Raw genomic sequence first — 24,920 nt, 5'->3', positions numbered from 1 at the left:
CCTTCCATATCTAAGAATAGAACTTACTAGTTCTGATGGTTGCTGAGGCACCAACAGTAGTAATAAAATTGTAGTTTATGTGAAAAATGAAAACCATCTAGGCCAACAGTACCTATATTTCTAAAAGGATAAAATTTCCTCCTGTTAGATATTACTAAGATACAGAAGAGTATGACACTTTTAACCTCAATTTTGGAGGTTTCACAGATCCATATTCTATTTTCCCTCAGTGAAGTTTGTTTAAAACAAGAGTTCTGTTTGGATCCACTGTCTGTGCTTGTTTGGTATAAGGCAGGAAACCAATGTGTATTGGGAGCTAGACTGGACATAAAGTTTTGAGAGAAATTGTACTCCTTCGTTTAACTCTCTTGCAACCTAGTAAGAGGATAAAAATGTAAGTTGGGCTTTGATAATGATATGATGAGCTAGATGTTCAGTACTTAGTTTAAGTTTATTCTGTTACTCAATGTCAATTAGATCCCAGTTACCTTTCAATTGGAAACAGTAGTCATAACCCAGTACCTTCAGCCCATTTGCTTTCACTTAATTTTTAGTTTATAGGAAGTTCTGTGTAAGTAGCTTAACATAGAAATAGTAGCTACTTAGGAAAATAGAAATAGTAATAGCACTAGTTTTGGATAGTGTGTGATGTAGTCTGAAATAGAGGGAGTGGAAGGACAATTATATTACTGCACTTATAATTATTTGAATGAGAAGACACTGGAAGTAGGGTTTCTTAAACACACATTTAATCTAAGCACATTCAAGGCCGGGGGCTCCTCCCACTGTTATAGGGCTCACTAGATACTGTCAAGATAAACATTCAAATTCTCTCCACCATCAGAGCTTTAAAAACTGCTTTTGAACAACGAAATCATAAGATCAACTGTTTCCCTTCTTTTCATAACAATCCAAGAGCTGTGGCTATGTTGGAACTCCATGGTTTCGCATTGATATGGCATTTGGGGCTGTGTGGTGGTGGTTGGGGTGTGGTGGTATGGGTGTGTTGTTTTGTGGTGCGTGCTGGGGAAGGCATTTAATTTCGTTGTGCAATAGCACAATGACAAAGCTATTCTATTCTGTTCATGAATATGAAATCTCCAGGCTGTGATTTGCTACACAAATGTCTCCATTACTCCACATTCATTATTTTGATTCCTGATTAACATGACAGAGGTTAGGCTTATACTGCTTTTGAGTATATTCACAAAATGATATTTTAAGATTGAAGTTTAAGCACTATCAAATGGGCTGGGTGCAGGTATATACTCTTAAGTGGAAACTGTGGAGCAGACTATTCATCTAACTTTTTAAAACTTCTGCTGCTGCCACGTATGATTTGTGTGCTGCCTTTAATTTCCAAGTAAAAGTACTGTAGAATTTTTATGAATGAAATGCCTCTCAGAAAATACAGGTCATGTGTGAAAAGTAAGCCCGTGTAAGCCCTAAGGTTTGTGGTAGCCATTTGTACCTAATGCAGCTTCCTGTGGGCTGCTGCCAATTGGAGGCTAATGCATCTATTGTTATTTAATATGTTTATTTAACACGCAAGTTAATAACAGTCATTTCCCAGTGACAGCACTTCTACATGCAGAATGTCCCATAAAGAGTATGTGCAAGTTTGTGTATTATATATATTTAATGTTCCATTAACGTCCACAGCTTTGACATTTTTGAACCTAAGTGGTAAATAAATAAATAAGTTTTCAGGTTCAATTTCTGACATCTTTAGTAACAGAATTCTGAGCATGGAGCTGTGAAATGCCTCTGTCAGTGGTCTTAGAGATCTCTTTGCCTGTCAGACCAGATACTAAGTAGTCTGTAAGAAGGAATAATGGTCCAGCTTGTATTCATGTGGAGAGTTGTTGACCATCAGAGTAGACAAGTCTAGATTAGAATGGTTAATGGCCTGGTCCCACTTCACAATATTTAGCTTTTTATAGGGAGAAGTAATGGGTGTCACTGACACACACAACTGAAGTACCTTAGTGAAGGTGCCTAATTGCTCCCCACCCCTAATAAATATGCCATATTTGCTCAAATTAAATAGCCAAAAGTGAGATGCACATTAGATTTGATGGCACATTAGAATTGCACACATAATTCTGCCAGTCTCAACCAGAGAGAGGGGCACAAACCCACCAGCCTCAGCCTGATGAAGGGGCACAGATTTCCAACTGGCCTTATTGACAAAGCTTTCAACCTGCCCTCCCCCCAATTTTGAGAAGTGCCACCCATCCGTGGGCCACGGCTTTGGAGGTAGGCAACAGAATTACATTCCACAACACATCTTTTTCTTTTCTTTTTTTCTTTTGCAATGTGCACTTTCAAAATTGAGGTGCACATTGCTATTGATGGCACATGGTACTTGAGTAAATATGGTAGCTTCTGCGGCAAGTTTTGCCCCATCAGTTGAGTCCTGTCTTACAGCCAGTGCCCCTTACTTCACTAAGTATGACTGAAAATGACCACTTCTCATAATATAATGTCCGTAAGAAGGAATAATGGTCCAGCTTGTATTCATGTGGAGAGTTGTTGACCATCAGAGCAGACAAGACTGGATTAGAATGGCTAATGGCCTGGTCCCACTTCACAATATTTAGCTTTTTATAGGAAGAAGTAATGGGTGTCACTGACACACACAACTGAAGTACCTCAGTGAAGGTGCCTAATATGAATATGAACATCAGTTTACAAAGGAAAGAGCCTATGTATTTAAATGATTTCTAGAGCTAAGTTAATGGGTGGCTGCAAGAAACAGCTATACAAATGGCTTACGCATCACAACAGGATTTGTATTTTCTAAATTATTAGCAAGTGCCTGAGTTGTTTGCAATAGCTGTAAATTTGGTATTGGTTGCAGGGTTTACTATCTTGAAAATCCCAGTTTTGATGCTTTAAAACAAATGTCTTATTCTTGCTAAAGATGGGAAGACCTGGGGGGAAAAAAAAGAAATATGGGGAGGGGGCTAAAAAAAACAGAAAAATTGGGTGTGTAGAAAAATCCTTCCCCCCCCCCCCAATTTTTCCTGGGTTTTTTTTTTTTCTAGTCCTCACTGAGAAGGTTTTCAGTTGCAAGTACCTGAAGTATGCGCAGAAATGCCCAGATCCATATTATACATCTTCTTCTCTTAGGTGATCCCTCGTAGTCCGAGGATGATGGTCCTCCAAGTTTGGTGTCCCAGGGGTGGGTTCGTAGGTGGCTGTGGAGCCCTATTCTTGACCTGCATCTTCTCCCACACTGAGGGCATTGGTTTCCAGGTGGGAGGTGGTCTCGGTCGGGGTTGGCTTGACGTGTCTTCCTCTTGGCACGTTTTTCTCTTTCTCCCTCCATTCGTGCCTCTTCAAATTCTGCAGCACTGCTGGTCACAGCTGACCTCCAGCTAGAGCGCTCAAGGGCCAGGGCTTCCCAGTTCTCAGTGTCTATGCCAGAGTTTTTAAGGTTGGTTTTGAGCCCATCTTTAAATCTCTTTTCCTGTCCACCAACATTCCGTTTTCTTGAGTTCGAAGTAGAGCAACTGCTTTGGAAGACGGTGGTCGGACATCCGGACAACGTGGCCGGTCCAGTGGAGTTGATGGCGGAGGACCATTGCTTCAGTGCTGGTGGTCTTTGCTTCTTCCAGCAGGCTGACGTTTGTCCGCCTGTCTTCCCAAGAGATTTGCAGGATTTTCCGGAGGCCGCGCTGATGGAATCGTTCCAGGAGTTGCATGGGACGCCTATAGGCAGTCCACGTTTCGCAGGCATATAGCAGGGTTGGGAGGACAATAGCTTTATAGACAAGCACCTTGGTATCCCTACAGATGTCCCGGTCCTCAAACATTCTCTGCTTCATTCGGGAAAATGCTGCACTCGCAGAGCTCAGGCAGTGTCGTATTTCGGTGTCGATGTTGACTTTGGTGGAGAGGTGGCTGCCAAGGTAGCTGCCAAGGTAGCAGAAATTATCAACATTTTCTAATGTTACACCATTAAGCTGTATCGCTGGCATTGGAGAGGGGTTGGCTGTTGTCTGCTGGAACAGCAATTTGGTTTTCTCGATGTTCAATGACAGACCGAGCTTCTCGTATGCTTCTGCGAAGGTGTTTAGAGTGGCTTGTAGATCTTCTGGATGTGCACAGACGACATTGTCATCAGCATACTGGAGTTCTATAACAGCTGTTGTTGTAACCTTGGTTTTGGCTTTCAGTCTGCTGAGGTTAAACAGCTTGTCATCTGTCCGATAGATGATTTCCACTCCTCTGGGAAGCTTCCCATCAACAAGGTGAAGTATCCAAACTATATCATTTGATATAGTATCAAAGATGTCATTGAAGGTTGATTTTGTTCCCTGCATTTTTCTTGGAGCTGACGTGCAGTGAAGATCATGTCCACTGTTCCTCTGGAGGGGCGGAGGCCGTTCTGGGATTCTGGGAGGGTGTCTTCTGAGAGGGGTAGAAGGCGATTTGCAAGGATTCTTGCGAGGATTTTCCCAGTGGAAAATCATCCCATGCATTATTAGTAAAGCTATGATCTTAGTGGCCACTTTTTGCCACTTCGTAACAAGTGTTAAGCATATCTGGAAATGACTTGGTGCTAAATCATATTATATCCCTGTATTGTATCTGGGATTGGAAATTCATATGTGCACATAATATCTTCAGGTAACTAATTGATCCCTGTATTCATGCAAGATGTAAATGATTTTTGATGGACATCAAAATGTAGAAAACAAAGTATTTTTAATGTGCAGAATGTTTCCTTGTGGTTATAAAATCATATTTGTTGGGGGGGGAAATTCCACAAGATGAAAGTGTATATCTTAGAAATGAGTTTATCCTTAAAAGTAATACAGTACATAAAACTACGTATTTTTTAAAATCTTGGGGAGATGAAGAATAATCATGCATTCACCAGAAAGTGTGTGTGCGCGCACACACACTTTCCACTGACTAAATGGAAGCTTCAGAATATCATACTACTGCTGGAGGAAACACTATGAATGTTGTGCAACTTTATGAACCTACAGGAGGTTACTAGAGAAGGGTCCCGGGCTGTAAACTGTCCCCATCAGTGAGATGTGGAGGTGGCTTAGTTCCTGTTTGTTTGCATGGTTGACAAGGACTACCATGGCTGCCTGCAGTAGCAAGTTCCTGTGATCCAAGCCTGTAATACACTCTGGCTGCTTTGTAATAAGTGTTTTAAACTCTTTGGATATCAATGAAGACTGTTATAATGCTGGGCGTTACCCATACAGCCCTCTTCCTTTTGCTGCCATTTAGTACAAATAGACACAGTAAAAGCTGATAACCAATTTCAGCTTTCAGTGAAAACACCAAAATATTTTTGTGTCCCATAGGTGGCAGCAGCACCCCACAATGCCAGCTGCCGCCCTGCAGCCAGGTTGCCTCTCTTGGCCGCTCTCTTCATACTGAGACAATCATGTCGAGCCAGCACAGCCATGCTCCCTTCTCCAGCATCCAGCCTATGGCTGAGCATCAGCAGGTAATCTCCCTGATTCAGCCAGCAAGTGCTTCCCTGATTGAGCTCTCTTGATTTTAGAATACATGCTTGCAAATGTATGCAACTCTTCTTGGCTGCATTCCCACTCTCAACCTGTAGCTATTCGAAGCATATCTTACATTATGGCATATAAAGCTGTGAAGCTCTGTGTGTTTTGTTTGTACTGTAGAAACCACTGTAGTCAGACCAAGGCCCAAGATTCAGCCTGTAGAGGAAACTAATATGGGGTGGAGTGTGCATCACTAGGAGTAGCAATGATGTGTGCAGAGAGCCACCTTTCACAAGCCCAAAGCATGTATCATCCTCTTTGCTACACCATCAGAGAAGGTAGATTAAGGAAACAATTTTCATCTAATGAATTAAGAAGTTGTTCTTTGTGTCACCTCTCTGCCAAGGAAGTGATGCAAAAAGAAAACACGGTTTTCACTATAAAAGCCTTCATGCACCACAGCTCCCCATTGACTGCTGGTCTGCTTCCCGCACAGCATCATTTTAAGGCAATGTGCACAGAGTTCACTTGTCTTTCTTTTGTGTGACAGATCATGCCAGACCTGGCCATTCTGCAGAGGAGAATCCCACTCACTTTCCGGGACTCCGCCACAGCCCCATTACGCAAGCTGTCTGTGGACCTTATCAAAACATACAAACATATCAACGAGGTAAGAGGACTGTTTTCATGGTGTCATCTTTGAAGCAGGAAAAATGATGTTTTAAACATAATTGCAATGTGTCTTGTCTCCGTGCTCATTAATTATGAAATCATCTCTTGTCCTGCCAAGAGGTTCCGGGCAATTTAGTTTACCATGAGAAGACCAAACTCTCCATTTTAAAGTCTATTCTGTAATGTGTGTTGATCCTGCCTTTTGTTGCCAGGTCTATTATGCCAAGAAGAAGCGCCGAGCCCTTCAAGTGGCACCAGAAGACACCAGCACCAAGAAGGAGCGGAAAGTACACAACGAGGGATACGATGATGACAACTATGATTACATAGTCCGCAATGGGGAGCGCTGGCTGGAACGTTATGAAATCGACTCACTTATTGGCAAGGGGTCCTTCGGACAGGTTAGGAGACAATCCATGGGCAGAGAAGTGTTCTGCATCTGCTTATATAACCACATAGCAAGCTGCATGCCATATTCCTTTGAGAATTAATAAGATTGTTTCTTACCAGTAGACATTATTTGCATGGATAAATCAAAGGATGTACCCCAAAATTACAATAACACAGTGATTTGCCAAAAAGGAGAATAGATATGGCTCTTGGTAAAGCTCATAATTATTGTAAAACTTGCTAAATTTAGCCCCTAGTATTTCCAGTTAGAGTGATAATGGGGAAGATTGCAGCTTGAAACCCTGAAGAGATGCTATCCGCTATCTAGACTAGTAGTGGCAGAGGTCAAAAGTCTTTCTTTGGGATCCTGGGTGGCATTCAATTAGCAAGATATATTTCTCAAAGCCTCCTGGGGTTCCATTGGTGATGCCAGCCCAACCATCACTTGTTTTAGGGCTAAATAAGACTTCCCCTCTAAAACTAGAGGTTTCTGGGAGCATGATTATCCAAGGCTGGGACCTCACAAAGTCTTGGGCTATTCTGTTTCCCATCCTGGTGTAATATTGAATTAGTAATTTATTCAGGTAGTTGAATTTTGAATTTTCTTATCACCATTGCTAGGCTTCCCCTGCAGATTTCCAGGGCTGGGTGGCTCAAATAGGTCTTCCCTAGCTTGGCACAGTACAGATTGATACTGACAAATGGGAAAATGATTCTAATGTGTCTTTCTTTTTACCTATTAAGGTGGTAAAGGCTTACGACCAACAGGCTCAGGAGTGGGTGGCTATTAAGATAATCAAGAACAAGAAGGCATTTTTGAGCCAGGCTCAGATTGAATTGCGGTTGCTTGAGCTCATGAACCAGCATGACACTGAAATGAAATACTATATTGGTGAGAGTTGGAAATCAACCATGTTTTTGGTGGTAGTGGGGAGTGTTTTTGGAATTAGATGAAATGTTAATGGACAAGAGTCAACAATGCTGAGATGCACCAGAAGTGAAATCCGTGGGGCTTCAGACTCATGAGAAAACTCTTGTGATAAAGTGATTGAAGGCAGGGCTGAAATATATGTGAGGAAGCTGTTTGGTATCCTCTGAACTTAAAAGAAAGATTTGTCACTAATTGGTTATATGTGCGTAATGTGAGTTATTTATTTATTATTTATTTACTTCTTTTCTGTCCCGCCCTTCTCACCCCTCAGGGGACTCAGAGTGGCGTACAACATACATCTAAGCAAAAATTCAATGCCTCATTATACAAATCATATAAAACATAACATACAATCACTAGAAACAATTAGCATATAAATAATATTTAAAACCATTAAACATAATAACCCCATACACAGATAAAATATTGGACCAATCTTTTAAGCACCATACCAGGGCCTCCCCTTTCTTCAGTTATTCTTCAGTTACTATGAAAAATTATCATGTTAAGGGCCCACAAGTCTTAACTCCATGCGGGAGGTCTTCATGGAGATGTTGCATGAGCTGGAATGCATGAGTGTCACTGTTTCATATTCTGTCACCCTTTCTTCTTTCAACTCCAGTGCACTTGAAGCGGCATTTCATGTTCCGGAGCCATCTGTGCCTGGTATTTGAGTTGCTGTCCTACAACCTGTACGACCTGCTCCGTAACACCAACTTCCGAGGTGTCTCTCTCAACCTCACACGCAAGTTCGCCCAGCAGCTGTGCACAGCACTGCTCTTCCTGGCAACACCTGAGCTCAGTATCATCCACTGTGACCTTAAGCCAGAGAACATCTTGCTGTGTAACCCTAAGCGCAGTGCCATCAAGATTGTGGATTTTGGCAGCTCCTGCCAACTGGGCCAGCGGGTGAGTGACCACCTGACCTCACCTTTCCAACCATAATCTTTCTAGAAGTGCCAGAACTGACAGCCTGGTTGACATTAGTCTTTTCTGCATAGCTGAACCACTTTCTTCATTTTCAGGGTGTCTTCAGCTTTGCCTTCTTTAAATTGGAATTTGGAAGGCATGGGAGCAGCTTGCTTGTTCCAGCCAACAGCAACCGAAATCAGTCCCAACTATTATAAGTTTCCATTCCCTTGATACAGCATTTGACAATATCATGCATTTTGTTTCTGCAGATCTACCAGTACATCCAGAGCCGATTTTACCGCTCACCTGAAGTGCTACTGGGCATGCCTTATGATCTGGCAATTGACATGTGGTCCCTAGGCTGCATCCTAGTAGAGATGCACACAGGGGAGCCCCTCTTCAGTGGTGCCAATGAGGTAGGTGAAGTTTAGTATACGTAGTCCCTGCGTTACATACAAGATAGATTCTGTAGGTTTGTTCTTAAGTTGAACTTGTATGTAAGCCAGAACAGGTCTAGCGCGCACTGTTGACTGGTTTGGGAAAGGAGCACTGCATTGTCAAAAAGTGCACTCTTCTAATGTGGCCAAAAGTGCATTCTTAGAATCCCTTCTTTAAAAACAAAAGTTTTAGAACACCAAAACTTCCAACCATGGAAAGGACAACAAGGAGCCTCTCCTGTTTGTACTTCGTGGTCTCTGTGAAATCACACGTATCGGTCTTTTGTGCAGGTACAAGGCAGCTCTGAATTCTCTATAGCTTTAAGAAACTCTTGGTGGTAGATCCGCCCACCCTGGCCTGGAGGATATAACCATCAGGTGAAGCTAGCATCTCCACTCCTTTTTGTGCGCAGTGTTAGCAGCAGCAAGAGATTTCTCTTAGATAAGTTTCCTTATTAAGTGTTGATTCTCCTGCCTACTGCAGTTTCTTTTCATATTGACCTTCAGTTTGTTTGACTTCTCTTCTGTTACTCCTACTTGGTGGTTTTTCCTGTGTTTGACTTGGACTGCTTTCACTATGTCTTTGGCTGCCCTTTCAGTACTTTTCAGTATTGACTTAAGTCTCGATTGACTACTACTGTGAGTATACTAATTTTGGGGCTTGCTTCTTCCCTGTACTTCTCTTATTCACCTGCTTTCTTTCACGGTGTTTACCTTTTTAAACCAATGTGTGGCGGAGGAAGTCTTTGCAGGCACTGATGGTCACTCTTATGTGTCTTCTCTGCTTGGGGGAGGCTCATGTGCTGAAGATGTTGCCAAACTTTCACCCCCAAATATGGAAGAAGCAAGAAGCATGCCTTAGAATGCTCCTTTATGATCAGGCGTTTACAACCTTACCTCCTGGCCAAATAAATTGGATATGTTGGAGCTGCCGCACAGTGGCTGGTCCCACGCTGAAGAAGTCATGCCTTTCCCCCTTCGCATCAAGAGGCACCACACAGCGCCAAAAGCCCTCAAAATGAGGCAAAAGGGCATGAGGAGAGAAATGCTATATAGGTTTATGCAGTGTCCTTTACTGCCAATATAGAAATTCACAAATGGAAGCAGGAGTACAATTGCTCATTTTCAGAAATATGCAAAGTATTTGCTCTCAGTCTGAGTGACAAATCATCCATAGACAAGAATACCTCCAGAAGCAACAAGTCCCATCTGTACTTACCACGCCCTTGTGTGTTGACATGGACGCTGATGTACTTGACTCTCAGGTGTTGCCTCCTTTACAGCACACCTCTGCACTTCTCAGAGTCTTGGCCGCTGGTGGGAGGGAACTCAGAGCAGCATCAGCTGCCGTTGAAAGTGCTGCTAGAGGGCTTGGGTGCCGCCGCCTTCCCTCCCTCCAACAATTTGGCCTCCCCACCATCGTAAGGTCGGTGTTTCCCTGCACGCCAGCTGAGGCAGCCGCCAGAGGTCTCTGCACAGCCAAGCCTCCCATTGCTGCCGCTTTTCCCTTCGTCTACAGAGCTATCCCGCTTATTATCAAAGGCACTATAATCCAGCCACCGTGAGGACCCAGACATGCTACCAATCTCAGATTGATACAGCTACAAGACATCCTCTCCCCTCCAGTAGCTGCCAACAGGCCAGCCAGTCTTGCCGACAAGCTTATCCCTCGCCTACAGAAAAGGCAACAGGCTTCAAATTTTATTGTCCTGAACCCAGTGCACCCTTAAATGTTGATGTTTCCTTTATACCCATTGTGGGCCCAGTGCCACTTGTGGCCTGTGGTGATGTTGCTTCATCATTCACTCTGGCACCAACGTGTTCTGGATCACTCCCCCTTTTTTCTAGAGTCATGGTGCGAAATCACGATGGACTACTGGGTCTTAGAAATTGTCAGAACTGTCTATACCATCCGGTTTGCTAGCCTTTCCCCAGTTGTGCACCTTCAGGCTATACCCCCTTCCGCCCCCTATGAAAGGAGGTTCAGGACTTGTTCCAGAAAAGTATGATCTGCCAGAATATCCCAAATGTTTCTGGAAGCAACAGGCAGTGGAAAGACAGTAACCTTCGTCTGATCCTGGACTTCTGCATATTAAATCGTTTCACTAAACCACTCAGCATCAAAATGATAACATTGCCTATTATTCTGTCATTGCTCAAGAAGAGGGCCTGATGATTTGCAGTGGGACATCAGGAAGACAATTGTTTTAATATTTCTGTCAGGACTCAGCATCATAGGTTTCACTTTTTTTGGATGGGCGCTAGGTGTATTCATTTAATGTTCTTCCTTTTGGCCACTGTACAGGGCCTCGGCAGCTCACCTCTTCCTTAAGGCCATAATGGTGGCTCCTTTATATTGTTGATGAGTCATTGGGGCTGACTCTGTATCTCAGCTCACCTCACCTTGCATCCACCTTGTCTCCCCTCCAGAGACTTGACTTGGTGGTCATCCATGAGAGGTCTACTCTTGTGCCAACTCAACACACCTGTGTCATGTTGGAATCCATCAAAGAAAAGGCCTACCTTCTGGAGACCCATTTTCAGGCCTTGGGTCCACAATACTGAGAACATCAGTATCTTGCCACATGCTTGCCAGAAAATACAGTACAAATCCGGACCATATGGCATTGACCATTGCTATCATTCCCTTTGTGAGGATCCACATGCAGACAGGATTCTTGGGAGCATGCAATGCTCTCTGCGACAGCCCAAACACTGTGCTGTTTCTCCCTCCCAGGGTCATGCAGTCCCTCAGCTGAGGGTTGCACCATGCCAACATCTTCAGCAGAGTGCCTTTTTAGCACATACAGCCCTCTCGAACACTTGACGACACACTCCTCCCCATATGGATGGGGAATACATATGGACCACTTGATGGTCCAAGGATTGTGGTCACTACAGAAACAATGGCACCTCATCAATTATTTTGAGTTGCTTGTGGTACAGGAGATGCTCTGGGCATCCCAGGAATCCCTTACGGACCTGGTGATTCAGTTGTTGACTGACAATACCTTTACATTCTACATCAACAAACAGGGAGGGATGCATTCCCTCAGTCTGCTCAACATCACTATTCAGATCTGGACTTGGTGCACTAGCGCACTCCATCTTCCCATAGAGGAGAATGTTTTGACAGATTCCTTAAGCAGGACTCTGGCCTCCGCTCATGAGTAGCAACTGCACCCGCAGCAGACTCGGCTCATTGCCATTGGGGTATTCCCCGAGTGGACACCTATGCTCCCTCCCTCCACACTCGCCGCCACCTGCAGATAAGTTGCAGATATCTACGCAATGCCTTTCTCTTCACATGGTGGCCAGGGCTCCTCTTTGTTTTTCCTCCTGCACCACTAATAGCATGAACTTTAGCAAAGTCCTGAGGGACATGGTGGACTGCATCCTCATCACCCCATTGTGATCCTGGCAACCTGGGTTTGCCTCACTGTTACAGCCTTCTAGCAGTGAGTTCCACCGCTGCCACTTACAGGGACTCCACAAATTGATCTTACCCTGCAACTGAAGATGTTCTCTTCCTTCTCACAGAAGGCCGGTGTTGACCTTCTCACAGAGCCTACTCCTGTAGTCCTTAATTTTTGTTCTCACAATCAGAGCAAGGACTCTCCTTTTCCTCCCTGAAATTTTATCTAGCTGCCATCTCTTGTTACAGGCAGAAAGCAGAACATTTGTCCTATTTTCAGGACCCCCTCATTCAACTCTTCCTGAAGGGCTTAGGACCATTCACCCGCTGGTGCATCCTCCAACCCTAGCAGGGAGTTTGGAGCTCATCTTGTCCCAACTATTGACCCCCCCCCCCCTTTCGAGCCCATGGCATCGGCAAAGCTTATCGCTAGGATGCTCTGGGCAATTCAGTCTCTTCACAGTGTTTTTCGTCTTCGATCATTTCAACTACCTGGCTGGCCTGCCAACTCACAGACAGACCCCTTCCATCCTAAATCAGCAACAGCTGTTGCACCCTTTCAGATCATCTTATATGGAATGCCCCAAAGATTTGCCTGGCAACAGTGTGGTTAACCCCATGCACTTTGTGTTCCACTTCAAGAGGGATGATTTCTCCAGGAGTAACGCTGCCTTGGCAGAGCTGTGCTTGTTTCCTGTGGGGCATAACTCCCTCTTCCAAGTTGGGAAGCTCACTAGTCACCCATATGTGTGATTTCACAAAAACCATGAAGAAGGAGGTTTGGTTGCTTACCTGTAGCCATGTTTCTTTGAGTGGTCATCTGTAAAATTAGCATATCCCCACCCATCCTCCCTTCTGTTCCTCAGTTAGCAGCTAGGAAATGAGCTAGGAAATGAGGTGCTAGCCCCAACTGATGGCTATATCCTCCAGGGCAGTGTGGGCGGGGTTACCATCAAGAGTTTCTTAAAGCTATAGATAATTCCAAGCTGTCTTGCACCTGTACACAAGTCCCATATGTGCGAATATCATAGATGACCACTCGAAGAAACATGGTTACAGGTAAGCAACCAAACCTTATCCTGCCTCAGATACCTTAGGGTGCATCTGTGCCATGGAATGAATGCATCTTGACATCATAAACTACCCTGTTCGTAACTAGGAGTTGTATGTAAATCAGATTTTTATAACTTGGGAACTGCCTTTACTTGGTTATTCTGCTCACGATGGCTCATTATAAAGCTGATATTTAGCCAGGTAGATATCCAGGGTTTATGCTTTCTATCCCAACATGGAGGGTGCACGGAGGTTCAAGCCTTCTTTGTTGAGTAGACAAGGATATCTACATGGCTAAATATCCTTGTCTACTCAACAAAGAAGGCTTGAACCTCCATGCACCCTCCATGTTGGGATAGAAAGCATAACACCAGAAAATATTGTTATTTCTGATTACTGATTAGAAATAGGGGTGAAAATCCATTCCTACCTCCATTCCTGTTAGAATGCTGAACACTGTTTATTTATTTATTTACCATATTTATATACCGCCTTTCTCAGCCCGAAGGCGACTCAGAGCGGTTTACAAAAGGCACAATTCGATGCCTACAAAACAAAGAACAATTAAACATTTAGAATAAATAAAATTTGATAAAGTAAAATGAAATCGATAAAAATATAAATCCACAGTGTCTCATTACTAAAATCATTACCCAATTGCATTGTCTGGTCGTTCCGAAGATCAGAGTTTGTCTGCTGCACTGCATTTGGGAAAGCTTGCTCAAAAAGCCAGGGGTTTGTTTTTTTTTTGAAATGTTAAGAGGGTGAGAGCCGATCTGATATCCCTAGGAAGGGCGTTTCATAGCCGAGGGGCCACCGCTGAGAAGGCCCCGTCCCTCGTTCCCGCCAACTGAGTCCGTGAAGAAGGCGGGACCGAGAGCAGGGCCTCAGAAGATCTTAGGGTCCTAGATGCTTCGTAAGGAGAGATACGTTCAGACAGGTAAGCTGGGCCAGAACCGTTTAAGGCTTTATAGGTTAAAGCTAGCGCTTTGAATTGTGCTCGGTAGCAGACTGTCAGCCAGTGGAGCTGACGCAACAGAGGAGTTGTGTGCTCCCTGAACTCCGCTCCTGTTAACAACCTGGCTGCCGCCCGTTGGACCATTTGAAGCTTCCGAACAGTCTTCAAAGGCAACCCCATAGAGAGCGTGTATTTAAGGAGATTTCCTGTTAATGACTACATTTGGTTAGGATGTGGGAGAGTCCCTGGATTTTTTTCCTTACAGACATGGAGACAGAAAGCATGTTTGGAATATACATTTCATCTATCCTCTATCCCCAGATCCAAATAATGATTACTGGCATTATATGTCTTAGATTCAGTGCAAAAGGCAATGGAAGTTTCTGGAGACACATGAGTATATTTGTGATTTACTGACATAAGTGGATTTAAGAAGTCACTGAATGAATAAGGGTTGAGCTTTGGAAGCCATTGGGGGTTGTAGTCCTCTGATATTGTGCATTTCTCTTGCAGGCGGACCAGATGAGCCGGATTGTGGAGGTCCTTGGGCTCCCGCCACCTCACATGTTGGAGCAGGCTCCCAAGGCTCGGAAATACTTTGAGAAGCTGCCTGAGGGGGGCTGGGTCCTCCGGCGGGGCAAAGATGGCAGGAAGGTAATGTTCAGCACAGCTCACGCTTCATTCCCCCATATTCCCATCAAGGAGCTTAAGGCCAGTGTAGCAGAAGCAAATTTGTGACATTAGCACACTTTAAATTTACCTTAAATCATTGTGTCCCCTAGTATCTATCAAAAGTTATAAAAAGATGTGGGGTTGAATTCTTCAGTACTTCTTCGTTCAAGTGGTTTCACTTGCTCAGAGATCAAGTAAATTTGACCTGTTGGATGCAGAGCTACAATATATACTTATATATAAGTTAAGGACAGGTTTTGGGGCCAAAATTCTGGATCCTGGTACGACTCATGAATTCAGTGTAGGGTTATTCGGTGAAGAGAGAAAAGTGCTAGTGCTGCCTCAGACCACTTTCCTCAGCCTCCACCACCACCATTTTCATACCCAGGCATTCAAAAAGGCCTGGGTATGAAAAGAGGATGGTTCATCTTATGTATGTATGTTCATATGTGCATGTACAGTGTTAACTATTGTCAACACAGGAGCCAACCCCTTGTCTGAATGGAGTGGAGAAAGATGGGTGCTTAGTGATTCCTGGGAGAACCTAAAAGATCACAGACCCTCTCTACTCTCCCAGTATTCCTTTGATGGGAAGCCCCAAAGAGCCACCACTGCTGACATTTGCCAGCCAAGACATTTAAAAAAGCCACAAGTGGAACAGTGGCAGAGAGATGGGGAAGTTGGTGGTGCTTTTAGGTTCTCCCAGGAATCACTAAACATTCATCTTTCTCCATTCCACTCAGAGAACAGGATGGTTCTATTTTTCATAAGAGTTAAGGTACAGTACCTACATTGACCAATGGATAAGTCAATGCAGGTGTTGGGGGTTTATTTCCGGACCAAAATTTCTAAACTTACACATGAGGAAGCGGTTTAGCCTGTATAGAGCAGTACTCTGAACCTTCTAGAATTCTAAAGATACATATTTGTGATAACCCTGTCCACTCTCCCAGCCAGTGTATTATGTGAGTCCTGCCAAATCCCCAGTTCCTTTTTGTCCGCTGCAGCATCACAGGAACTTGCAGTGTTTGTTTTTTAATCTCTCAGCTTGGTTCACAGTTTTCTTTTGAATGTCCCTTGACTCTTGGACTAGTCTTTAATTTTCTCTGTAGTCCAGGGGTTCTCAAATTAAGGCCTGTGGGCCGGATGCGGCCCTCCAAGGTAATTTACCCGGCCCTGGCTCAGGGTCAACCTAAGTCTGAAACGACTTGAAAGCACACAACAACAGTCCTATCTCATCAGCCAAAAGTAGGCCCACGCTTCCAATTGAAATCCTAATAAGTTTATATTTGTTAAAATTGTTCTTCATTTTAATTATTGTATTGTTTTTAAGTGTCTTTTGCACTACAAATAAGATATGTGCAGTGTGCATAGGAATTCATTCATGGGTTGTTGTTTTTTTTTTCAAATTATAATCCAACAGTTTGGGAGACTGTGGACTGACACTCTGTATAAAAAGTTTGAGGACCCCTCCTCTAGTTTCTAAATGTTTCCTTGGCCTTCCACATCCACATCAGACTGTTTTAAGACCACACTTCTTTTCTCCTGCCCCAGATCTCAGAATGTTTACTATATATGTTCATATATGTTCTACATTACATTTTTAAAGAAATGTATGTAGTGTGGGTGCAAGATCCCCAATAAGAATGACCATAATAAGTGCCTCTTTTGTCTGGGTGAAGGCCACATTGCTTAGACCTTTATATCTCAGGCATGGAAAAGTCAAGAGGCCTGCCTGAAAGCCTTGCTGTATAAAAGATCTTGGCTCTGGCACTTCAATTGATTAAGAGACCTCCAGCACATCGAAACTGCTGATCCCACCAAAATTGCATCAGCACCTTTGGTCTTGTCTGCTCTCACAAAGTTGACCTTGGGACCACCTCTGGGCCGCCTCCCTCAAAACCATCCCTATGTTCCAAATCTTAGCACCATTGTCCAGATTCGGATAAGGACGCCTTTACATTGTCTAGCTCAGGGATGAGCCCCTCATCCAATTCACTAGTGGCAGAACCTGACCCACCCTCTCCAGCTGACAATCTGAGAGCCTTCTCAAATCAGATGCTCAATTTCACCGGTGTACTCAGTCTCAAGATACATCAGTCTACCACTGTCATAGATGAATCCATATTTTAGGACATACAGAAGCAATTTTCCCCTGCTGCTTTCCCTCCATTTCTTCCATACCTGCTCCTCAACATTTATGAGGGCATGCCCTCCCATCTGCATCAACCCTCAGTGACAATAACATTGGATTCGTGTCTACTGAGTTGGGGAGCCCACTGCAGGAGGGTCTCATAGTGCAAGGTGAATGGTCTTTGATCGAGGTGCAGGAACACTTTAACTTCCTAGGTCTTCTTGCTGTCTTCAAGGCCCTCAAGATAGATAGCATAGATGAGGTTGTTCAGCTGGTGACTGACAATTCCACAGTGATATCCAACAGGCAGGAGTACTCAATCAGGGAAACTACTGGGTGTGGCACTGAAGATCCGGGACTGGTGTGTACAGTACAAGACCTTCCTTAATGCTATACACCAAAAGATATCAGCCACCTGGCAGACACTCTGAGCGAGACATCACACTGTTGTCACAATCAGTAGCTCCACCAAGAATCTTTTCATCCCTTGTTTCAATGATAGGGAGACACATAAATCAGTCTCTCCATATCATCGACCAACACTTGATACTATCTATTTTGCTCATGGGTTCAAGCCACTGATACCAACAACTCTCTCAGAGACGTGTTCCTCTTCAATTCCCCTACTGTATGCCTTCCCACTGATCCTCCTCACCAGGGCCTTGGTGAAGATCAGTCGAGAAGCCCAGCTGTTTCCTCGTCACTCCATGTTGACTCAGGCAGCTGTGGTTCGTAACCCTCCTGCTATCTGAGGGAAGATATTAATTTTGGTATCTAGCCAATCTCCTGACAGTCCAAGGTTGGGATTTTCTTGAGTGTTCTGACACCTCTCCATTATCTGCCTTAACATTGTACATTTTAGATTTTCCTGTTTCTCTGTCTGACAGGAGTCTTTTATTGCATCTATCAAATGTTGTTTGGGTGCCATTTCTTGGCACTATCATAAGTTAGGGGAACCATAATAATAATAATAATAATAATAATAATAATAATAATAATAATCTTTATTTATACTCCGCCACCATCTCCCCATGGGGCCAAGCCCAAACAACAGCTTCAATATAAAAATACATATTGCTGTAAAATAAACAACATAACATTAAAGTGTAACACATCAAAACATATAAAACAATATACACAGAGCATCGAAACCAAACATAATGACAGAGAACGGGCCGCATATACATAAAATGATTTAAAAACTCTGAGTGAGATAAGGGGGCAGAACTAATTGTAAGGGAGAACTCATAGAGAGACAGAAAAATAAACAAACCTTCGTACGTGGGAGAGGGGGGGAACTCCTGGGACAAGAACGTTGAGGGAGCAGTAGCATAAAATTCTTTACTTTCTCACATGAAAGACTGCCTTCCTTATGGCCATAACACCTGCCAGGCATGCCAGTGAACTCTTTTGCCTCACCAACCTTACTTAAGCTTTCACCAGGACAGAGCTATCCTCGTTTCCTCTTTACCTAAAATGGTCTCTGGCTTCCACATCAATCAGGACATTGCCCACCCAGCATTCTTTCAGAATCCTGCATCTGATTTGTAAGGGATGCTTCATTGCCTTGAGGTAGGAGCCCCCGGTGGTGCAATGGATGGCAAAACATCCGGGTGCCCCCTGGGCAGCGTCCTTGCAGATGGCCAATTCTTTCACACCAGAAATGACTTGCGGTTTCTCAAGTCGCTCCTGACACACACAAAAATGTCTTGAGGTTAAGAGGGCTCTGAACTTTTATGTCAATAGGACTGCATCTTGTTATTCTTCCAAAATACTTGGTCTCAAAATGTGTAGGAACTACAATTTAATTAGCTTATGCTGGTAAGCAGCCTCCACAACCTGGTAAGCAGTTAGACAGCATTTCTCAACCTGAGGGTCAGGACCCTTGCGGGGGTCACGAGGGGGTTTCAGAGGTTCGCTAAAGACCATCAGAAAACATATATTTTGATGGTCTTAGGAACCCCTTTGGCAGAGAAAGCCAAAAGATCTATCGTTGTTTGAGTCCACAGTACTCTCTGGATGTAGGTGAACTACAACTCCAAAACTCAAGGTCCCAAAGAGGCTGTCATAAAGCTGTTGGCCTACCAAACCCTTCCAGTATTTTCTGTTGATCATGGGAGTTCTGTGTACCAAGTTTGGTTCAATTCTATCGTTGGTGGATTTCAGAATGCTCTTTGATTATAGGTGAACTATAAATCCCAGCAACTACAACTCCCAAATGACAAAATCAGTTCCCCCCCAACCCAGATTTGGATGTATCAGGTATTTGTGCCAAATTTCATCCAGTGAATGAAAATACATCTTGCATATCAAATATTAAGTACCTTACAATTCATAACAATAGCAAAATTACAGAAATAGTAACAAAAATAATTTTATGGTTGGGGGTCACCACAACATGAGGAACTGTATTAAGGGGTCGCAGCATTAGGAAGGTTGAGAAACACTGTGTTAGAGGATACTCCACCAGAGCAGTGGCTGCCTGAGCTGCCATCATGAGAGGCATCCCTCTCTATTTCATCTGCAAAACTGCAACATGATTGACCCCATTGACTTTCATGTTACATTATCATGTAGACTCTAGATCTGTGAGCAGCAGTGCGTTTGGGACAATTATCTTATTTTCATGTGTGGTATGACACCTGTCTCATGCAGTTAGTAGCTGCCTAGCCACCCATTTGTGTAATTCACAGAGACCATGAAGGAGGAGGATGGGTCGCTAAACCCCACAGGCGTGGCTCGTCTGGACGAGGGAGAGGGCCTTCTCTGTGGTTGCCCCCCAGCTCTAGAACTCACTCCCTAGGGAGATTAGGCAGGCACCCTTTCTGGCAGCCTTTAGAAAAAGCTTAAAAACCTGGCTCTTCCGTTGTGCTTTTGGGGATTGAACTATCAATTTCCATGCCACATCCTGTCCCAGGACCAATTTATCTCTCTGATGCCCTTCATCTTATCCCTCGGTTGAAGATTAACTCCACTGTTTTCTCGTTTGACCCTCTCGCTAGTTATAGCACTTTCTATCTATCTCACCCATGGGTCTTATCAATTATTACCCATTGCATTTGGCCCAGCTTACTTTAAGTTTTTTCCCATTTTATCACTTGTTTTGTTGTGGTTTTGTCATTTTCATTTCATCATTATGTTGTTATTGAGCATTTTATTTGATGTTACTGGTTGTTTCATATGTATTCTCATTTATTATAATTTGTTAGGGCTTGGCCTCATGTTAGCTGCCCTGAGTCGAGATGGTGGCGGGGTATAAATAAAGTTGTTGTTATTTGAGTGGTTGTGTGTGAAATTGCACAACCCAGCATATCCTCCTCACTTTGTGTTCTGCCATTCCTAGTGACATTGGCTGCTGCTTGGGTGGCGATGGAACTGGGGATTTGGCAGGGCCACCCATACATAATGGCTGAGAGAGTGGGTGGGGTTATCTTTAGAATTCTAGAAGGTTCCAAGCAGTGCTCTGTACAAGTACAGGATAATCTATTTGTATGATTTCAGAGATGACTGCTCAAAGAAACAGTTAAAAGTAGGCAATTTATCTTTCTAAATGCTATGTTTCCTGAACTCAATTTATGTTGTCAATGAGAATGCTGATTTATTAACACAAGAGTATTATATCCCTCACTGCTGCTAATGTAGACTTACTGCTGCTTGGTGTCTTTTAGGACTACAAGGTTCCAGGCACGCGGCGACTGCATGAAGTATTGGGGGTTGAAAATGGGGGCCCAGGCGGGCGTCGTGCAGGAGAACAGGGCCATTCCCCTTCTGACTACCTGAAGTTCAAGGACTTGGTATTGCGCATGTTGGACTATGAACCCCGTAGCCGCATCACCCCATTCTATGCTCTGCAGCACAACTTCTTCAAGAAAACTGCTGATGAGGGCACCAACACCAGTGCCAGCACCTCTCCTAGCCTGGGAACTGAGCACAGCCACTCTACCAGCACCACCAGTTCTGTATCCAGTTCTGGTATGTCACATCACTAACATTATTCTCAGCCATGTTGATTATATATTAGAAGCACATCTTTCTTCATGCAAAAAAGAGTGTCTCATCTAGCTGCTACCACCAGTGCTTTGAAATCCACTTATCCCTGTTCTGCTTTGCTGACTATCTAACATTCTCTTCTGACAGGTGGTTCCAGTGGTTCTTCCAATGACAACCGTGGTTACCGTTACAGCAATCGTTACTATGGCAGCATGGGCACTGTGCATGCGGACTGTGAGATGCAGAGCCCCCAAGTACGTTGCATGTCAGAACTTGGCCATTTTGGTTTCCAGTGGCCGCCTTTCATATCACCCCAATCCTTCCCATTTTTTTTCTTGAGATTTTCCTCTCAGTGCTGCCATGTTCTCCTTTCCTTCTTATTGCAGGCACCCCCTCAGCAGCAGATGCGTCTTTGGGCCAGCGGCGACAACGAGAGTATTCCTCACATCTTACCTCACAAGCCCACGCCAAGCCAGGCCATGCCATGTTTTCCCCCGAGTGGGCACCCTCCGTACCAGCGCCCTCCGCTTCCACTATCTCCCCCTCTCCCAGAGGCCATGGAGGTGTCTCTGGGCCCTCGCCATCTAGACTGCAACCCCACGGGGCTGGGCTCTTCCACCTTGCACTTGGGCGCCTCAGCCTTCCGGACTAGGACTGCTGGTGGCTCGCGCCCTGAGGGACTCGGCCTCAATTACCCTCTCCGTGGGCGCGGGCACCGAGACACTGATGAGACTGCACTGATGGGTGTCTGTGTGCCCCAGGGCACCGCTGCCAGCTCCTGATGATGGACTGGCCCGGCAGGCTAGGAGCCAGTGCCCGGCAAGAGCACTCCCTTGTTGCACCAGAGCCTGGACGGGCCAGGACTGACTGTAGGGCAGGGAACCAGGGCCCACAGAGCACTTCTCCAGCTATGAGAGTCAGAGTGGGCCAGGACTTGCGGTGGGATGGGGTCAGGCTGCCTGGCTGTGACCAGTCTAGAGACCAGGCCCTCTTGCTACCCGGGAACGTGCTGCAAGCGGTAAGCATTGTTGGGGGGAGGGGAGGGGGGAATAGAGCAGGGGAAGCATGTGGAGCCAGCATCCTACCGCCCTTGCAGCCTGGATGCCACTTTCCTCCTTTTGGTCAGTGCTTTCTCTGAGTTGTGTGGTCCTTCCTGGCCACAGGCCCCTTGTGAATCACTCAGCGGCATGTGGCCTGACAGCCATTCCCTTCCCTGGTGCAAGAGATTTCAACCTTCTGTGCTTGGATGGACATACAGACTCCTGTGCACTACGTGGACATATGGGCTTGGTGGCCTGTGTGGTCCCATGGGAATTGCTGCTAAAACTTCCCCCTGCTTGGAAATAAAGGGTTGCCCCAACCAGCGAATGTTTATGCTGTCTCGTGCAGCCATCTTGGACCTGCCTTTTGTTATGTGTACATGAGGGGAGACAGTGCCTAGTTCTTTGCTCTGGCATCATTGGGGGGATTGCCACAGTATCTTATGGAAGTGGCAAAGTGGGACCTGAGCTGGACCATGGCTGTGAATTTTTAACTCTGCCTTAGGTAAGCTCATGCTTCTTTGCACAATATTCAGTCACCTGAACTCAGGCTGTTTCCTTACGATTCTGCTTTCTTGAAGTGTGGAAGCTGTGCAAAGAATGAAAGATGTGGCCTGTATTGTATCACAGTTCCTTATTCCTTGGCCCTTAACACACAAGCACACCAGTGTTGTTTTCGTTTTTGCCTTTCTCGTATATATGTATGTATATATGTATGAATGAAAGGCAAAAACGCTTTAGCAGCAAGGCTGAAGTCTTCTGGAGAGCTATCCTCCACATAGCACTTGCAGGTTGTTTGCTAGGTGCTTAGTACTGTGTGCTGTGCAGCCAAGAACAGGGTTAATAGCTGGCCAGAATTAGAGGGGCTTGTGTGTTAGTACTGTAATATAGCTGTGTCCTTTTCATGTTGAATGGTTCTGGCAACGTTTTCTTCTTTTAGCAGGATGAGACTCAGCTGGACCTTACAAATGAAGATGTTTTGTCTAGAAAAATGGCTATGGCCTGCGCAGAACCTTGGAGTCACTGGTGTGTTTTAGCATAATACAGTTCCAACAGTACAGTTTGTGCAAAGGCAAGTGAAAGCAAATTGCTCTTGCCAGTGACGCTTGGACAAGAGGATAGCTGTTGCGGCCAGGGCCTATGTGCCCCGCCACTAGAGAGCAGTGGAAAGAGCTCTCAGGCAAAATGCAATGTGTTGATGAAGATGTGAGGTGATTGGATTTGGCTTGTGTTGGTGGTACCTAGCTTTTTTTAAGTCCAGAAATTGATGAAGAGTATATGCTAGCTGGGTGCTATCTATCATGTATGTACACAGCTACATTTAGGCCTATGCTCGCTGTAGAATAGCAGGGCATTTGATCCTGGGATTCAGTATCCTAAGAATCTCAGCTGTTTTCAAGAATCCATTTCTTCTTGTCCTGGTCATAAATACCAGTTGGAAAGTGCAGATAACTTGGCAGCTCCGTAGGATTTCTGCTAGTCAGGACAGGGGTGTTACAATTCCCAGTGGTGCCTCTTGACCTCTTCTTTTTTTTTTCTTTCCCCTCCCCAAAACAGTTATGTGAAACAAAACATATTTGTATAACTTACACAGGGTACAACATTTTCTCAGTGCAGCCATTTTGTTATTTAGAGCATAATACGCATATCCTTGAATATATAGAGAACAGAGGAGAGTTGAGAGTTTTAGTAGTCGGACATGATGCAGGGACACTGGTGTCCAGACAACAAACATGGGTTGTAGTTGGGCTCAAAAGTATTTGATTGTGCTTCAGAACAAATGTCATATTCAATGGGAAATTAAATGGAGGCTCACTAGAACTGCTAAGAAAGAACTTGCTGCTGAAACAGAGAGAATCCTCAGCCATGGCCACTCACTAGCATGCAAGTTCCCAGCTGTGCAGATTTTGCTACCCTTAATTTGTTACATTGAACCAAACAAGCTTTTATAGCCAGTTGCTTAACTTGGGAATGTATTCCATTAGTTTTCTACCCCTATTTAAATGATAAATGTTTAGAAGTGATAATCTGAGGGTACTGTGTTCTTGCTCCCTGCCTGCCCCATCATCACATGGGGCTCAGCTTTCCATACAATCATCCATATCCTTCAGCGTGAGTTCACATAGTTAAAATGAAAGCAAATAGCTTTACCACCTCAAACTTGTCTCCTGTGTTTTAAATAATTGCCTGGACTGGGAATAATTGCTGAGCTGGCAGCTGGCATGTTTCTGTTAGTAGTTGGCCACTATCATGGAGTATCTGAATTTCACTTTGTATTTAAAGATACACCGTTCTCCTAAAAACGTATCTTCAGACTGTATGTACTAAATATTTGTGCAAATGCACAAGAAAAGAAAAGAAAATATGTTCATCTTTAATATCCCAGCCTTTCCACCTGTTCCTCCCTAGAAAGAATGTCCCTGTGACTACAGGTAATTGTGGTTAATGTCACATGCTTCAAAACCACACACTTTCAGTCTTAAGTGAAAGAAACAGCATGGTAATGTTAAGCACCATGTTCCATGGTTCCTTGCAGAAGTCGGTTACAACTTGCGGGAGCTGGATGGAAGCCAACAGTGTGTCTGTTTGCTTGTTAACTGAAAGACAAGAGGGGATATTTTTAAGAGACCTACAGGATGTTTCAAAATGATGGACCCAATTTGAAATAGTAATATCTCTGCAACCACATGAATAAAACTATTACCCATTGAAAGGTTGAGGCATAGTTTTGAATGATTACTGCTAGACGCTTCTCCCAGCGGACAATGAGCCCGTGGCCTCAGTCATTTGAAGATGACAAGCCCCCAACATAAATCGTAATAAAATATTC

At 44.3% G+C, this 24,920-nt stretch overlaps 1 protein-coding gene across 3 annotated transcripts in view; it reads left to right on the top strand.

Moving 5' to 3' along the window:
* Window positions 1–24,250, top strand: part of LOC132780307 (dual specificity tyrosine-phosphorylation-regulated kinase 1B) — a 45,513-nt gene extending 21,263 nt beyond the window's left edge. For all 3 annotated transcript variants that reach the window (XM_060783934.2, XM_060783935.2, XM_060783933.2), the window contains exons 2-11: window positions 5,334–5,479; window positions 6,037–6,156; window positions 6,371–6,559; window positions 7,293–7,440; window positions 8,102–8,388; window positions 8,661–8,807; window positions 14,768–14,908; window positions 20,729–21,032; window positions 21,198–21,304; window positions 21,437–24,250. In XM_060783934.2, coding sequence (XP_060639917.1) covers window positions 5,417–5,479; window positions 6,037–6,156; window positions 6,371–6,559; window positions 7,293–7,440; window positions 8,102–8,388; window positions 8,661–8,807; window positions 14,768–14,908; window positions 20,729–21,032; window positions 21,198–21,304; window positions 21,437–21,832 — 1,902 coding nt within the window. In that variant the 5' untranslated portion in view covers window positions 5,334–5,416 and the 3' untranslated portion in view covers window positions 21,833–24,250. The remainder of the gene's footprint in view (window positions 1–5,333; window positions 5,480–6,036; window positions 6,157–6,370; window positions 6,560–7,292; window positions 7,441–8,101; window positions 8,389–8,660; window positions 8,808–14,767; window positions 14,909–20,728; window positions 21,033–21,197; window positions 21,305–21,436) is intronic.
* Window positions 24,251–24,920: the final 670 nt, after the last annotated feature.

Source organism: Anolis sagrei, chromosome X, assembly GCF_037176765.1.
Source record: "Anolis sagrei isolate rAnoSag1 chromosome X, rAnoSag1.mat, whole genome shotgun sequence".
NCBI classification, from domain to species: Eukaryota; Metazoa; Chordata; class Lepidosauria; order Squamata; family Dactyloidae; genus Anolis; species Anolis sagrei.
The sequence above is the reverse complement of the archived record's forward strand: the minus strand, read 5'-3'. Positions and strand labels throughout refer to the sequence as shown.